The 18,553-nt window shown below is 37.0% G+C and overlaps 1 protein-coding gene across 1 annotated transcript in view; it reads left to right on the top strand.

Annotated features, from left to right (window-relative positions):
• Vps13D (vacuolar protein sorting 13D) overlaps window positions 1–18,553 on the top strand; it is an 866,734-nt gene that overhangs the window by 347,203 nt on the left and 500,978 nt on the right. The window contains 1 exon segment of the mRNA XM_068226303.1: window positions 13,038–13,287. Within this exon segment, the coding sequence (XP_068082404.1) occupies window positions 13,038–13,287 (250 nt within the window).

The raw sequence follows: 18,553 nt of genomic DNA, 5'->3' as shown, positions 1-18,553 counted from the left end.
ATATGAAGATAAAGTTGGAATTCAAGAGGACAAATTGGGGCAAATATTAGTTTATAGGAAGGGGAGTTAGGGATTGGAATAGCTTACCAAGGGAGATGTTCAATAATTTTCCAATTTCTTTGCAATCGTTTAAGAAAAGGCTAGGAAAACAACAGATAGGGAATCTGCCACCCGTGCGACTGCCCTAAATGCAGATCAGTAGTGATTGATTTGATGAGAGCCTAACTCTCTGGAAAGGATGGTTATCGTTTGTTCAATACATGCCCCTGAAAACCTCAAAATTTTGTATTAAAGCTCTTGGATATTTTTGGTAATTCCTTGTATATACAACCTCCGTGGCCCAGACGGCAGCACGTCGGCTCTAACCGCTGGATACCGTGGTTCAAATCCCGGTCACTTCATGTGAGATTTGTGCTGGACATAGCGGAGGCGGGACAGGTTTTTCTCCGGGTACTCCGGTTTTCCCTGTCATCTTTCATTCCAGCTACACACTCTATTCTCATTTCATAGCATCTATCATTCATTAATAAATCACTTTGGGAGTGGCGACCCCATCATACTAACAGCCTATATCTGCTTCATTCATTACATCCCTGACCTGGTCAGTGACTGGAAAAGAGGTTGTAGGTTTTTTTTTTTCCTTGTATAAACAGGGAAGGATACAGTGTTTGAATGACACTTGATATCCACCAAAACAACTAAAACTGCAGCCAAGTTGCTGGAGGCCTTGATTGGTAGGGGCCATACCTTATAGATGGATAACTTCTATTTCAGTCCATATTTAGCATGTGAACTAAAAGCAGTCCATTCTACTGATAGTTTAGGCACACAGAAAAAAAATGTATCAAAAGAAGTGAAAGAAAAGAAGCTAAAAAAGGGAGAAGTGATAGCTAGACAATTAGGCCCCATTACAGTGCTTAAGTGGAGTGACAAAAAAATATCGCCATGATGTCTACATACTACAGTGCTGACACTGTGAAAGGGACTATGAGAAACAGGCAGATAGAGAAACCATCATGTGTGGCGTAGTAAAAGTGGATGTGGGAGTTGATCTGAAAGATCAGCTGTTTTTCTGTCTAGTTGAAAGGAAATATATGATGAAGTGGTACATAAATCTTTTCAAAAGGCTGTTGAACTGCACTGTACTAAACTCACTCATAATTCATAGACAAATGATGGGAAAGAAAGTAGGACAACTCTCATTCAGAACCCACTTAGTGGAGGAGTTGTTTATGAAATACCGTAATCTCATGGCGGTCATAAATTAGGGCTAGGGAGCCGTCCTTCAGATAACACTGCCAAGGCTGATGGAGAGAGACACTTGATCAGGAAAGTGCTGCCCAAAGGCATTAAATCGAAGCCAATGCCCCAAGCATAGAAAAATGAAGACTTTGTTGTATTGCTGCCAGGAGTGTGATACAGGGCTCTGCATTGAAGAGTGTTCCGATCTGTATCACATCAAACTGAATTACTAAGGTAAGATGATGATTATCTCTACTAAGTGAGGCGAGATACAATGCATAGCAGAGGGAATGAATGTGAATGCACAAGAGGGGCCAAGTGATGGACGGTTAAAAAATATGTCAAATTACACAACCTCTTCCTTATTAACTGATCGTCCCATTAACCCTTTAACGCTGAAATTATTTTTTTCATCCGTTTTCTTTGAAATTTGTCTAAATCACTTCAGGTCCATAGTATAACATAACTACAAAATATTAAGCTCATACTTTTCACGGTTTCGTTGTTAGGTGGCGTGTTCATATGATCACGCTAGGTGGTTGTGTTAGCATTTCAGTCTCTTATAGCATTTCTTTAGTATTTATAGATTTTATGTATTGATATTGATAAATTATGAACAGAATACACTAAAATAAACTGAAGATGATAATTTATGAAGAATATACATTGATTACAATATGTACATACATAAATAAAGCAATGAAAGTCTCAAGATATTCGTCATATATTACATTCAAGTTATCTAATTCACAGAAATTACCAAATAGGAACAAATATAAGAACTGTATGCTTCACACTGTATGAAATAGGACAAAGCATGGAACACAGAGTCCAACATTACATTTTATGCACTCGGTGCGAACAGTACTGGAGCATTCCTTTCCAGCACAGCGTCATCGATTGCAGGGCGCTACAAGGTGCCCAATCCCGTCAAGTCGTACATCGTCAGTGACACTACTCTGCTGGATACTGTATCTTGAGGTGATGGGGTGGCCTCTTCCTACTGGCGTTATTTTGAACTTATGTAGATATGTTTGCACAATGTGGCGACGAAATTCTAGTTGTGACAAATCCCATCCAGACCTCCTTAGCAGTAACCATGAATTGTGAATGGACACGTCCAGGAGCCATGTGAATAGCGACCACCACCATTTCTTTCCACGTATGCCTACTCTGTAGTACGACACATTCTGGACCATCCTATCTGTTCCACCCATTTCACTGTTGTAAGCTCCAAACACAGCCGGCCGGTTTATACTCACTTTCCTTTTCTCTGCCTGGGAGTATCGTGTTACCTTAGAAACTGGTTCAACACCATGGCATGTTGATACTATAGTAACCACCGAGTTATCAACCCACTGAACAATACTTATACCCTCCGAGTTCGTTGCCATGTCGTATGTCCCACGAGCCTGTCTCTTCATTTCATTTGAAGGTGTGATCAAGCAGTCTTTGGGAATTCTGTTCTCTCGAATGGTTCCTGTAGCGCCATATCCGCAATGTTTTAGATGAGCCAAAAGTGCCATTCCAGTAAAAAGATTATCGAAATATAGTTGAAAGGGTAAGTGTGACATATCATCAGGTAGTTCTTCCAGCATCAGTACCATTGGAGCAGCATACTTACCAAATCGTTGCTCATATTCAGTATTACCATGAGGATTCTTTCCTTGATATATGTCAAAATTTATGAGATAGCCCGAGGGAGTGTTCAAATACGAGATCTTACAACCAAAGCGGATGGGCTTTCCGCGGATGAATTGTTTGCAGCTGTGCCTACCATAATATTCCACCATGCATTCGTCAAAATCTAAATCCTTTTCAGGCCGAAAATTTGCAAGGAATCTTTTCTTCAGCATGTTTATAAGAGGTTGTAATTTCCACATTTTATCATTCATATCAGGCTGAGTATTATCCGCGCAATGAATGAAGCGACAAATTTCCAGAAAGCGGTCTCTTCTCATAGCATTTGCAACAAGTGTATTACGTACATCATCCGCTGCTTCCCAATACGATCGTTTGCTAGGCACATTGTTGTAACCGGAAAGAATTAGCACAGCAAGAAATACTTTTAATTCCTCCTTACATATTTTTGGGTTGTCACAGTTCTTAACACATTGGAGACCGTGTCTTAAGGTGGCATGTGGGCAGGCAGACCGCCATATTTTGAAAGTTTTCAAAAAATTGTAGAAAATAGTAGGTAGGTTACAATTGTAACACGTATATATCATCAAGAAACTAAATGTGTCTATTCTACAGAATAAAAAGTTGCATTAAGGTATATTGAATACTTTTCACATTACACATTTTCCAACGGTATGCCTTTTGCAACAGCAACAAAGTCGGACAACAAAGTCTTACAAATAATGAGCTTGAGTGCGGAATAGTTTGAAGCATTCAGGGACATAAAGTGCTACAGAACACATTGGATACCACCAGTATGTCTCTTTCTTCGTTACTTTCCAATTTTCCTCTTTTCCTTTATATGCACGGGCGTTGCAAGTGCATCAAAATCGCCATATGTACCCGGCGAATGTGAATCAGTCCCTGCCTTTTAATTATCATCGCTTGCATCACTTCGTTCTAAATGAATATCCAGTCATATGAAGATCGTGAAACATTAGCTAAATAAACTACAAAGTGCAAAATAACACCTGGTTGGAATATGATAGAATAGGTTATAAATACCTTCATCACCAACATGAAGTTCGAAATCAGGATGTAGGTCGGAATCATCTACCTCTTCTTCTGAACCACTGTCATCAAAAATCTCTTCTAAAATCTCTACAATTCCACCTTCCTTCAATGATCCAATCATTATAGGAGAAACAAAACGCAGTCTAAACACTTCGCACGATGTAAATAAAACTCTGAAAGCACGCGCCTTGAGCAGCTGGAAGCATGGAGTGTAGAAGCGAACTCGAGCAAAAATAAGCTGCTATAAGTTTGAGAAAAGAACGACAGAGGATACGAACGCACGGTATAGCTGTCATAAAAGTTCTTTAAAGTGGTATGTATACTTTCTGAGCGATTCTCGTCCTGGTTGTGTTGACAATATAACAAACACGCGGGCCCGAGCGGGCACGGTTAGTCTGAGCTGTTACCCCACCCCGATACACACTCGGGCTCGGTCTCCAATGTGTTAAACAAGGCAAACTTGCTTGATTCTTGAATTATGAACTCCATCACTTTGTTGTCAAACATTAGTTCAAAGCACTCTGTAGGAGATTTGCCGGATAAGGTGGAAAAATCGGCTTCCGGGAATATGCCAACTGAATCTCGGTTGTCATCCTTACTCCATACAGGATTTATTCTTTGAAGTTTAGTTTTCTTGCTAGATGACTGATCTAAAATACCTACTTGAAAGCTGACGACCTGTGAGGTTATCAACCAAACCACCAACATCTTCATCTCCTGAATATTTGTTGGAGTGAATATTAGCTTCTGGAGGTTCAATAAAAATGCTGTTAACATCTCCAATTGGTTCGTCCTATTCAAGAATATCTAATGCTTCTTGGAGCGTAATGTCCCTGTAAAAAGGGAAACAAGGTTTTGTAGCTGCATGTATGTTAACAAGTCGCAATTTATTTAAATGTAGAATAGATGACCGTAAATCTAATAAAGTTGTTCAATGAAAATTGATGTATAACAGTAATCGTAACAGGTAGCATAACGTCCACCATCAAATACATGCACAGGGTGAATAACTAACACAAGCGCCTACGATCACGCAATGTTTTAAGTGCCTACGGGTGTAATATTTACTGTTAAATGTAAATTAACTGCATCATAATGTGAACATAGATCACTCCCAAACTTGTTAAGCATATGAGTTGTGTAATCTAAACATAAATATATGTGAAATATCAAACTTACTTGAAGCGCGCCATCATGATTCAGCTGCTGTGACAATGACACGAAACGAAAGTGCGCCGAAACAATGAGTCGATATGTCACGTAATAATATGCTCGCACACAGTTGCCACATGCTTCTTGAATTGATCTACACAGTCAGCAATCAATTCCAGTGCTATACAAACCAAGCAATCTAAATGAAAGAATGCAGGCCGTGATCATATGGACACGCACGGCATTAACGGTTAACACGAGGTTTATGATTAATATTTGAGTTATTGCATCCAACTTTTCCACACAACGTTTCTGAGTTAACAATAACATCCGTTTTCATTACCTCCTTCAACAGCCATTGCAAGAAAAGACCACCACCACTGTCATTCCATCTAAGTTATAACAGGTATCAACTCTATTAGTGTAATCAATGAAATAATACAAAACAACTGATTGTCATCCTTTCGGAACGTATTATATATATGTTTGAAAATGATCTGAGCTATTTTGTAATAACAGTGTATTTATAAAAAGACTGCCAAACTTTCACAGTGCTCGAACCTGAATCACCTCCATCCACTGGGTAGTGCAGCACTTAAATGGTCTGCCTGGCCGAGGGGTTAACAGTCCCCACACAAGACTCGTTGCATTGTTGTGTTTTATTTGGCAAATAGAAAAGCTCTAATGAGAAATCTAGGTTCTGTACTATGGGAAATATTTTGAAGAAGCGTGATGGAGATCATCCATACAAAAAGCTTTTGTCATTGCAGAACCAAGGAGAGGCCGAGGACACCCTAGAGTAACATGGTGGCAAATAGTTGAAACCATCTTAAGGATGAAGGACATTTTGTGGCCCAGATAGTGAAGTGGATATGAAGAGCCAACCAGTCCTGCCAAGTTGGGCTCAGAAGGCCAGCGCTCTACCATCCGAGCTACTCAGCCCAGCCACTTTTGGCGTTTACCTGACAAAATTCATGAAATCTTAGCCACAGACGCCCAAGAGAGATTCAGTTAACTCTGACATCTAGTAAATGTCGAAAGTGACGAGCAAGCAGCCAGTTGTTGTCAAAATAAAATGCTTGCACACAGTAGCTGACGCCATACAATTATTATTTTTAGTTCAACTAATCCTTTATCAAAAAGTAACTCAAAACATTAAGTATTCAATTAACATATTCAGCACTGTTCCTGGGTCAACATTCACTACTAGATATCTCCTGCTGCCCTGCTTAATTGTCCATGCACATGCACTCCCATTGGTACTCCTATTGAGCTAGTTCTTCTTTATCCCCACTATTATCCTCTATAATAGCATTTCCTATAGCCAGATCATCAATTTTACTGCTACTAGAACTAGAACTGCTAGCAATGTCACTCAAATTATCGTATGATTTATTTGAAACTTCAAGTACCGGTACTTCACTTTTATTCAAACTGTAGCCTGTTGTACTTCCACACAGTGCAATCAATGTCACATCTCAAACTGAAAGTGAGAAGAGTATTCATGATTCTTAAGATGTTTCAAGGCATTGAAAAAAAAAAAAAAAAAGAAGGAAATCGCCAAATAGTCTATAACCGATAACCGGGCGAGTTGGCCATGCGGTTAGGGGCACACAGCTATGAGCTTGCATCCAGGAGATAATGACTTGGAGAGTCGCAGCACTTTTTTTTGCAGAACCATGTAGAAAGAGCCTTGTCCATATCTGCAGATCTCCCCTGTTGTTTTTGAAGGTTGTTCATTTTCACCCAATTTTTAAAATTAGTCTAATATAGCATTTCATTAACTAATGACTGTGCAATTGTGGTATAAGCAATTCCTAAATTTCCACTTATTTCAGTTTTAGTTTTATGTGGATTATTGTCCACTTCTCGTATAAGTTTTAATTCCTTGTCTCTCATGTAACTTTATTGCATGTGATAAATATCATTCTTAATCCGTATTGATTGATATTTGATTGGAATAATAACAATAAGTTAATTTATTGATTTCACCACCTAATCAATACAATAAGCCTTGTCTTAGTTGATTTACTTTGGCATGTTAACTAAAATGGTACATGTTTCGCCTTGAATTTAGGCATCATCAGCCATTATCTTAACCTTAAAATAGAATCAGGCACGTCATTTACATATACATGAAGTAAAACAAATTTTTTAAGGCGAAGCATGTACCATTTTAGTTAACATGCCAAGGCTTATTGTGTTGATTAGGTGGTGAAATCAATAAATTAACTTATTGTTATTATTCCAGTCAAATATCAATATGGATCAAGAATGATATTTATCACATGTAATTTTAATGCCAACCAGGCAATGATAAAACCTAACAAGTATTTGAAACTGAATTAAAATAGGCAAGATTTCTAGAGATATTAAGTTTCTTAAAGATTGCTTGAAATTAGAGTTGGTACCTAAGTTTCTCAAATCTTTACAACGAAAAGGTCATCCCCATTCAAAATCTAATGTCACTCAAAAGAAAGTAAACAGCATATGGTTAAAAAATGAAATCAAGCTATTATACAGGAAGAAATCTCTATTGAATTTACAATTATATAGGACACATTTGACCATCTTTCACAAACTATCTCCACTTGAATGGAGTTCATTTTTAAGGCACACTGACCTTAAACTATTTTACGTATTAGACAAGAAACAGAAAACCCTAAACCATAAATTATTTTGTTTACAAGAAAACAAACGCAAAACATCTGATCAAAATACAAGCAAGAAAGTGTCCCGTTCCCATTTGACTGACATTTCCACTACAATTAACCTATCTAATACTGCCTTCTCTAACCAAGAGATGAATCTATTGGATAAGGGTATTAAACATAATTGGCCTAATCACAAAAAAGCAGAGGACATAATTACTACCATCGCTGAAACCGAAACTAATATCGATAAACAAATTCCGATTGACAAGCAAAATGATGTACGTTATGAAGTAAAAAAGAAACTCCCAACATTGATTAATGAAATAACATCTAACAACAACTACAACGTATCGAAACAAATTCTAAACCTGAAATCCAAAATCCATAATAGCAACGTAGTAATAACAAAAGCAGGTAAAGGCAACACCATAGTAATAATGAACAAACAAGATTACATAGATAAAACAGAAACCCTCCTATCAGACAAACAAAATACAGCGCAACTTAAAGAACCTTCTTAAAAATTCCACTTTCATTTTAAATGATCAAGATTATCAGAAATTAACCATAATGAACCCAAAATTACCTACAGTAAGATCATTACTCAAAATTCATAAAAAAGGAGGTCACCATTCGACCTATAATTAATAGTATGAATAGTCCTACCTATAAAACTTCTCAATTCCTACATAAATTCCTAAAAAAACATTTCAAATTCAACAACTCCAACCCCATAAAAAACTCGATCGAACTTTGCAATTCCCTAAATAAATTCAGTCTGCAACAAAACCACGTTTTATGCTCATTCAACATCACCAACATGTATACAAATATCCCTATTAACATCATAAGGAACAATCTATCGAAACAGCAATTTAAGTAAAATTGAATGAATGGTTAAAATTAGTTTTGTTTTAAACAACAATTACTTCACCTTCAATAAGAAAATGTACGAACAGGAAGGTTTGGTGATGGGAGACCCGTTATCTGGAATATTAGCTGATATATACTTAGATAATCTCAAACACAGCAAGATTATCAACAACATCAATGGACTCTGTCTTTGGCATCGTTATGTCGATGATACCATAGCAATCATAGGTAAACAAATCAATAACAGTGATAACATATTATCTTTCCTCAACAATTTGGATAACATTAAATTCACTAAATAAGATGAAATCAATAGCTCTTTAAATTTCTTAGACATCAAAATCACACGATTGTCAAAGAAGTTCGACTTCCAACTACACAGAAAACCCACCTTTTCTCCAACAATCATAAAAAATGATTCTTTACATCCCAACTCACATAAAAAAGCCACTTATCACAGTCTAATACATAGGGCATTAAAAATCCCTATGTCCTCCAGTAATTTAAAGAAAGAATTACAATTCATTAAAAAAATTGCTAAATTCAACAGATTTAATACAGATATAATCGATGAAATCATCAACAAAACCAAATTAAAATTAGCAGCTTCTCCACCAAATACGCCGAGCCTTATGATGCACAAAGACATCACAAATTTTCTGCAATGGCCAACCCCATGAGGGACACAGGATATAAATTTACTACAATAGAACATGACCTTCATATCCTCAAGAGTCGATAAAAGTAAACTTATGACTGAGTATGAAAATTTATTAATTTTCCTCAACCAGCATTTCAACAAAGATAAGAACCTAAACGACATCATTGATTAAAACAGCCCCTTGTACGAACAGACTTTATGTCTATTACAAGAATCAATTCCCCTCACCAATATATTCTTAAAAGTTTTCAACCTCAAATCAATAAGCCCTCCTACCTCCTCTACAACTAATACACTCCCCTCCCTTCCCCTCACCGCCAGTACCTCTAATTCAAATGCAACCAATAGACCCTTAGCCACACCCACTGTAATATCGCTCCCTCCAACGGCATCTCACCGTTACAATACGCGCAGCAATACACTTCCCTCTTTCTCTTCCACCAATAGTAGCTCCCCTCCAAGTACTACAAACAAGCCCATAGTCACGCCTTCGCAAACAGTTCCACCTCCAACTCAAACCTACAGCTATAACACTCGTAGTAAGAAGCCGACAGTCGACAATAACGTTCAGTTAATAACGTAACAAATTACCCTCACCATCGTCTAATGGTAAGTGTACACAATTTCCACTTAAACATTTCATTACGATTTTTTCACTCAATTAACACCACGTTTCTGGTTTCCTTTTACAGATTCAACGGTCACACTTCCATTTCGACTAGAATGTCAATCAACCCACATTCTTAACAACACTAGCATTGCATCAAATTGAGATGGTCCATAAAGGTCCTATTTAAACATCGTTCTTCAACCTTCAACTTCGTATTTTTTATCAAACTGAACCACATCACCATATGCCATTGATTTTCGACTCTTATCTCTTGTAAACAAATAATTGCTGGTCACTTCACCATCTTTCATTATTATTTTATTCTACATTATTTATTAAATACGATTTTTATCGTCATTTTTGTTGTAACCGCTGGTCGGCCAACATAATTTTTTAGCAATCCTATCACTTGTTCGTAACAGACTGTTGCTTTGTTCATTTTAATTATAATAGAAGCCTTCTAATGTCAATATCACTACTACTTTCACCAATTGTATATTTCCTCACTCATTGTAATATCTTTAAAACCAACTTCATTACAAGTCTTTTACCATATGTTAATTTTAGTTCAAGTCTCTACAAGGTTTTTTAAAAAATTTGTTTTATTTTATGTATATGTAAATCAGGTGCCTGATTCTATTTTAAGGTTAAGATAATGGCTGATGATGCCTAAATTCAAGGTGAAACATGTACCATTTTAGTTAACATGCCAAAGTAAATCAACTAAGACAAGGCTTATTGTATTGATTAGGTGGTGAAATCAATAAATTAACTTGTTATTATTCCAATCTCATGTAACTACCGAGCGAGTTGGCCATGCAGTTAGGGTATGCAGCTGTGAGCTTGCATGTGGCAGATAGCGAGTTTGAACTCCACTGTCAGCAGCCCTGGAGAAGGTTTTCCTTGGTTTCCCATTTTTACACCAGGCAAATGCTGGGGTTGAACCTCAATTAAGGCCACGGCCGCTTTTTTCCCCACTCGTAGCCCTTTCCTGTCCCATCATCACCGTAAGACTTATCTGTGTTGGTGCGACGTAAAGCAACTTAAAAAAAAAAAAAATTGCAAAAGAAGAAGGCAGCATCATCCAACTTTTCCAGTTCTCCATGGGTGACTGACAGCAACGTACAGTTTCTACTGAAGAAATGTGGTTTTTATTACTGAATACGGCAAATATCAGATGTTGGCATCATTTTAATGTTTCTCATTTAAATAACCTATTTACAGTTAAAAGTTAAGCATGTCCTGTGTCCTGAACATGTCTCTTAATCTTTTTTCTATAGCTTTATGCCACGTGGTTACTTCCATTACCTTTACTTCATTACTGCACTGCACGAAACCCCTCCGATATCTGCAGCTAATGCCCCGCTGCCAATAATGCTGACTAGTGTTTTGCATTTTTAACTCGCCTGTATTTCGGTAACATCAGAACATTCAACATCTGTGGCATTATTCTAACTCTATTATGTGCAAATCAACTGTATTTCACAAAGAGATGTCTGGCTCATAATCTTTCTCTTTTAATTAAAAGCCTCGTGGTCACTTGCCACGTCCTTCACTGCACTACTGCACCAGATCCATCTGTCATTTGCAGCTAAATTCCAACCCCCCAAGATTGCCAACTCTAATGCATCACGTTTCTAACTCACCTGTGTTTTGATCAGAGGAAATGCATGCGTTGGCTACATTATTAACTTTGTTACATACAAATATACTGCATGTACCAAAAATTAATATGTATAACACTGAATTACGTATGAATGGTTACGTACAAATGAGGTTTAATTAGCCTGTTTCTAAAGTTATATTTTGCAAGGACTTGCATAAATTTACGTACAAAACAGAATTAGCAGGACTGAGTTACTTATAAACCAGTCTTGGCTGTATTGCACTTTGATGATTGTTTTGTTTATTTACTAGCCTAACCTAAGATGGTTTTCATATTACCTTGATACAATTAATTCTTCACCTGCACTCACCATTTATTTATAAAATGGATCTGGGTTTTGCCAGTTAGGTGTATATTGTGTTCTGCTATTTTGTCCAATTAGTTCTTGTGAGAGCTGAGTGCCTCAGGATATCTTATTCATAAGCTGGATGCAATACACATGAAAGTAGTGTGAATGATTGTTTGTGTAACAATAGTAAAGGACTCTTGTAATAAAGGGACACAGTGCAAGTTAAGAATGAACATGTTGCATGAAGGTGTGAAAATAGTCCAGATTCAGTAGTGAGGTCATGTCAAGCTAATTCAGGATGCAGGAATTGGAATAAATGAATTAATTAATTAGAGGCTATAGTACTAGTTACAAATCATGGTTTGCAGAGGCACTTGGTACTTTTGCAGGGGTTTTGAAACTGAATGCTGAAATGCAAAATAGTCAACAGAGAGAATGGGAGTTTCCTTTTTTACAATTGAAAACCATTATTAACCCTTCCAGGACTGGACATGTTTAAGAAAAGTGCACATAAGAAGACCAGATGTTTAATAGATGGTGTGATGAAAAAAAACAACACCAAGGACAATTTTGATATTCCCCATTATTCATCCTCTGCATAGATCGTAACTAAAATATTGAAATGCTCTTTTTCTATTATTTTGAGAAAACTGTCCTTTTTCGTAGGAGATGAAAAGAAAAAGATATTGTGAATAAGAAGAATATTTCAAAACACGTTTAAGTTTATTCTGTCAACAAAATATCTCCAGTTGGTTGTTTTAGCCAGCTGAGCCATTGGTAATATATCGTCAGTCGGTCTTTTTCACAGATGTGGGTATTGACGATATATCATCGGTTAGTTCTTTAAGGCTTAAGTTTTGGCTCAGAATAATTCTGTGTGTTATTATTTCAGTATCATTCATAAAAGAACTTGTGTCCTCCGTCTTATAATGAAAATATGAACTTTAAAAAATATTACAGAACTCATATATTCATCCAAATGAAAAAATATATTGTAAAATATAATATATTCAATGATTGGTCACTGTCAGAAGATTTCTAAATTTATTTCAATAAAACTAAAGAATAATTTGAAATAGTATCTTGAACTTTTAACCTGGCATGGTGTGTCCTGTCTCTTTAATCCATTCCATCTTGTATAAATATAGTGAGGTGGTGATGTAAAATTAATTCTGTATTACTCATGTTTATGACAGATGTCCTTGCGCTCTTTAATGATGGAGGACCTGACTCGTGAACCTGAATCTAAACACCGCTGCATTGTGACTTCATCAGCTGTTGCAGAATCAGGCGGAAATGCATCTGCTCGCCGGTCTGCATTTATATCTAAATCATGTCCCGACATACATAAAACATGTCCTCAATTTGACATGTGGACATCTTTACCAAATTATTTGGTCACTGAACCTGTCTTTGGAATTTCACAGAATCAAAGGGTACCCTCAGGTGAGTTAGCAATGTATTATAATAACATATACAGCAATAGAATGTTTCAGTGATTCCAATTCCCATTCTAAACATTGGATTACAATAATTAGGTTGTCATGATAATTCATGCAGTATACAATCATAGGTGTTACTTGAATTCTCTTCAGCATACAGTTGAAATAATAGTTTTTAGTGATAATTTATAAAGTTCCACAGAGTATATTGTATATTACGCGGTTTGGGTCACAAAGTTGTGAGCTTGCATTCAGGAGATGTTTGGTTTGAACTCCACCGTCATCATCCCTAAAAATGGTTTTCTGTGGTTTCCTATATTCACAACAGGCATGTGCTGGTAATTAAGGCCATGGGTGCTTCCTTCTCAGTCCTAGTTCCATACCCCCCATTGCCGTAAGATCTAACTGAATCATTGCGATGTTAAAACCCTATTTAAAAAATCTAAAATTAGTGTATTTTGTCAGAGTAGCCCATTGCTTTGTAGGTGATCCTTACGTAAATTCTTGAACATCCATTATAATGTGATGCTTTCCAACTTTTAAATCCATTTAAAATTGTGTCGTGAACAGGTCTCCAAAAATCCTGGGCACCTGGTTTTAATCACGACTGGAAATACGGGTCTGGTGCCTAGGATTTTCTGATATTGATATTACAAATTTTTGGCTGCCAGTAGATCTGATTTTTGTGTGCATGGATGGATTAACCAAATTATAATGAATTTGTTACCAGACAGAGTTCGATGTTTCATATTGCACCTTGAATGTCAAATACATTTAGTTCCATTGAGTTAAGGTGTGCAGTTACAAGAGGAGAATAGTAGTACCAGTTCTTAAGCTGCCAAAGAAGCTTTGGTGCAAGATGGAACAAAACACGTAGAGAAAACATTTCTCAAGAGTGAACATATCATTAAAATGTGCACCTGGCCAGAATTGAACGAACTAGAGAATTGTGGAGAAAAGAAGATGGTAACATTAGTGCAACATTTTAAGAAAAAATTTGTGGGTTCTACCATCTACCTCAAAAAAATGAAGCAAAGCACTATGTACAAATGAAAGGAATTCAGTGTTCGTGGGATTTCCAATTCCAGTCAAGTTACATTGTTTTGTGTAAGTGTTATCTGCATCCAGTGTTTCTTGTGGGAGAGGGTTTAGTTTAATGAACCTAACAAAGAACAATAAAGGATACCAATGAGGTCAAACAGCCTTAATAATTTAATGTTTATTAACATGAATAGTTCATCACTAGAGAATTTTAATCCATCCAGAACAGTGGAAAATTGGTACCGTATTTCAGTGCTCAAACTAAAAGTCGTGTGCATGGACATAAAACATGCACTGGTGCTTCGTGAAAACTTCACTTATATGGCCTTCATTTACTGTAATCTTTGAGGGATAGCTCGTACTTTTTCTGCCAGCAAATATAATTTAAGGCCAAAACATGTAGGCCTCTGCATCACACTGTATTTTGTGGTTTTCAGAACTGGTGCCTAAAGAAAATTTTTTGATCCTTCGTCATGAAGGTCTTTTAATTAAATTTCAACATTACATGAGCAGAGGTAAAAAAAAAATATATAAAAAATTTTTTTAAAAAATTAAGTAGTTCATTCTCACTCTTGATTATTGTTTATAAATTACATGTGAATGAAACCTCTTGCCATGGAGTAGCAGGTGTGAATGAGGCATCTTAACAAGAACTTGCAAGCACAGTTAGAAAGACCTTGCTTTTGAATACAACAGCACTAATTTATTCACACACTCCATGAAGTTCATATACATTTGAACACGCCTGGAACTTGCTGAATTTCTTGTCTAGGCTGGAGTTTTTGAATGATTGATGTTTGAACTTGTGAATCTTAGATTATTTTTCACTGAAAAAACCTACAACCTGTTTTCCAGTCATTGACCGGGTCAGGGATGTAATGAATGAAGCAGATATAGGCTGTTAGTACGATGGGGTCGCCACTCCCAAAGTGATTTATTAATGAATGATAGATGCTATGAAATGAGAATGGAGAGTGTCGCTGGAATGAAAGATGACAGGGAAAACCATAGTACCCGGAGAAAAACCTGCCCCGCCTCCGCTTTGTCCAGCACAAATCTCACATGGAGTGACCGGGATTTGAACCACGGTATCCAGCGGTGAGAGGTCGACGCGCTGCCGTCTGAGCCACGGAGGCTCTTTCATTTTTCACTATACTTTAATAAAAGAAGATAGTTCCTCAATAAATGCATGTGTAGTTACTTATTAAGAACTAAAATGTTGTGACATGGTGTAAATTGAAATAAAACATTGTCCTTTCGTGCCTTATAGTAGTGGCATTGGATAGGAGTAAAAGCTCAATAAACAAGTACTATGAGAAAAGAGTTAATTGTTGATGGCCTTAAAATATATTGCAGTCCCAGAATTTGACCAGGAATGGAATTAGCTCACACAGATCAACTGTTCTTATAATCAGAACTAATGGTTGAGTTGGCCTTGCAGTTAGGAGCGCGCAGCTGTGTGCTTGCATCTGGGATATAGTGGGTTCGAATCCCACTGTCGGCAGCCCTGAAGATGGTTTTCCGTGATTTCCCATTTTCACACCAGGCAAATGCTGGGGCTGTACCTTAAGGCCACGGCCGCTTCCTTCCAACTCCTAGCCCTTTCGTATCCCATCGTCGCCATAAGACCTATCTGTGTCGGTGTGACGTAAAGCCATTAGCAAAAAAAAATCAGAACTGTGTCAAAATGTGATCCCATAATGTTGAGTGCACAGGATGAATGTACAACCCACCTTGCTACAGAAACAGTTGAAATATAAAAAGACAAACCTCAAACATACAAAAATAAGAGATGTTCAAGGTTCTCTGGTCATTGGCACTCGCCTGTTCCAGTTCCCGAAAGTGAAGTTAGCTCATACTCACTATTGCTTAGGTAAGAAAGGTAATAGGAGCAAAATATGATATATATGTGAATGCTCTGTGCTCCCTTATTTTAGGAGAGAAAATTAAAGAAAAAAATAGGCTTCAATTAGTAAAAAAATAGGCTTCAATTAGTATGTTATGTACAAGAAATGAATCCTAAATAATGATGAACTCAAAAACTGAATAAAACATAAATTTGTTTTGAGGAATCTTCACATGCTGTTGCAGAAGAATCTGGGACAAGATATTTTTTTTATTCATAATTTTCTCAGTGGTTGGCAAGTGTGCTGTACATTGCGTATTCTGAGATCCCATGCTCTCCATGCATTTTTTGCACTGTTATTCACCGGTAATTAATCTGTGTGGTGATTGTTTTAGGTTAAAATTGTACAGTATTTGTTTTGATGTGCATCACTTTTGAGGAATTTTGAGGTTTATATTTGCAATTAGTAATATCTATGTCTTCAATTGATACAATTCCCAGGAAGCATAGTGTGATTGTAGCGTTATCCCTGAATACTTCTATGACTCAAAGAGAGTTAACTATTAAATTTGGCATTGATGTAGGCACTATAAATAAAATTATTCAGTGGCACAAACAGACTGGCTCAATTTGATTGATTGATTGATTGATTGATTGATTGATTGATTTACCGTATTTACTCATATATCAGACCCCTCGCGCATTAGACACCCCTTGGCATTTCGAGATGAAGAAAATGGAAAAAAATAAATCTCGCATAGAAGACCCCTCAACGTAATTCGTCTGAGAAGAACAGCAATTCCGCTTCGAAGCGAGTACAAGCCTTATTGCAGCTCTGATGACATCACACATAGTTTCGTCCTTACGACCCACACAATGAAAACATGCACCGATGTCATGCGGTACAGCTATGTTTCGTAGTTAAGACATGTCTGCCTCGGTAGCGTAGGCCTACTGCTGCTCTGATGACATCGCACAAATAGGTGAACAGTTTCATGTCCGACCCGCGCATTGCAAGCACGCATCAGTCATGTATATATGTCTGTGTTTTGTAGTTAGGAATATCCACCTTCCTAATGGTTAACAAAATTAGCTGCTGTTCTCGGGAGCCTGAGTTCGATTTCTGGTACCGTATTGCCAGAGATTTACGAATGGCAGGAAGATTGACATGCGGTAAAAATGGTACATGCAACTCTCTTCCACTGGAGGCCTATCTAAAATGAGCTGCACCACCTCAGGTTGTAGAAACAAGTTTACTCTAGTTCAGCAATATTCACAGTTGTTGCTATTAATATAGCAGGCAAGATCATTAACAAAATGATATCTCGTAACTCGGTCCAATAGGGATAGTTCTTTTTTTGGAGAGAAGTATTAAAAGTGATGAAAACAATCCAATCATAACAATTATATTACTCGCCAACATATCTCACGAATAATAGCCTAATAATAATAATAATAATAATAATAATAATAATAATAATAATAATAATAATAATAATAATAATAATAATAATTATCAGAACCTGGTGGGTGAGATTATAGGAAAACAACTACAGTCCACTAAGAATAGGAACCAAATCCAAGGGGATCACAACAGACTGCTTAGCATTTGCCGATGATATTGCTGTTCTCTTAAATGACATAGAAACTGCTAGAGCTCAAGTTGAAATGTTAAAGGAAATTGCCGAACAAAGTGGTCTGCAGATATCGTTTGAGAAAACAGAAGTAATGTCTAACATCAAAGAGGCCCCATCAAAACTCCATACAAAATACGGGGACATCACCCGAATAGACAAATTCAAATACCTGGGTGAGATCATCATGAAAAATGGATTGGACAAAGAAGCACTTAAGGAGCGAGCACGCAAACTGGAAATAGCCTACCAAACATCCTGCACAATCTACAACAAAAAATGCCTTTCCCAAAACACCAAGATACGTCACTATGAAACAGTTCTGAACCCAGTAGTTCTATATGCAGCCGAAACCTTGTCTCTAAATGCCAACAAAGGACTCGTTGAAGAACTGGAGAAAAAAGAGCGCAAAATTGTGAGAGGAATCTTTGGATCAAAGTACAGAAATGGAATACATCAAAAGAGATCCAATGAGGAAGTCTACAGCAAAATAGAGAAAATTACCGACACAATCCGGAAAAGGCGGGCACGATTTTACAGTCATCTGAAAAGAATGGACGGAAGAAAGTTAACTAAAGAGATCTTTCACTCTATTGATTCAAACCCCCAAACCACAATTCCTTGGTTTGAAAATACCAAAGAAGACCTGCAAATGCTACATATCTCAGCTGAAGACGCCCTTAACAGAGATCGCTTCCACAAGAAAATATTGACGAACAGGCTAAACCAAGACGAACAACCGAAGAGAA

This window comes from Anabrus simplex, chromosome 2 (genome assembly GCF_040414725.1).
Source record: "Anabrus simplex isolate iqAnaSimp1 chromosome 2, ASM4041472v1, whole genome shotgun sequence".
Taxonomy (NCBI): domain Eukaryota; kingdom Metazoa; phylum Arthropoda; class Insecta; order Orthoptera; family Tettigoniidae; genus Anabrus; species Anabrus simplex.
Note: the sequence above shows the minus strand (reverse complement) of the source record. Positions and strands in the feature narration are given on the sequence as shown.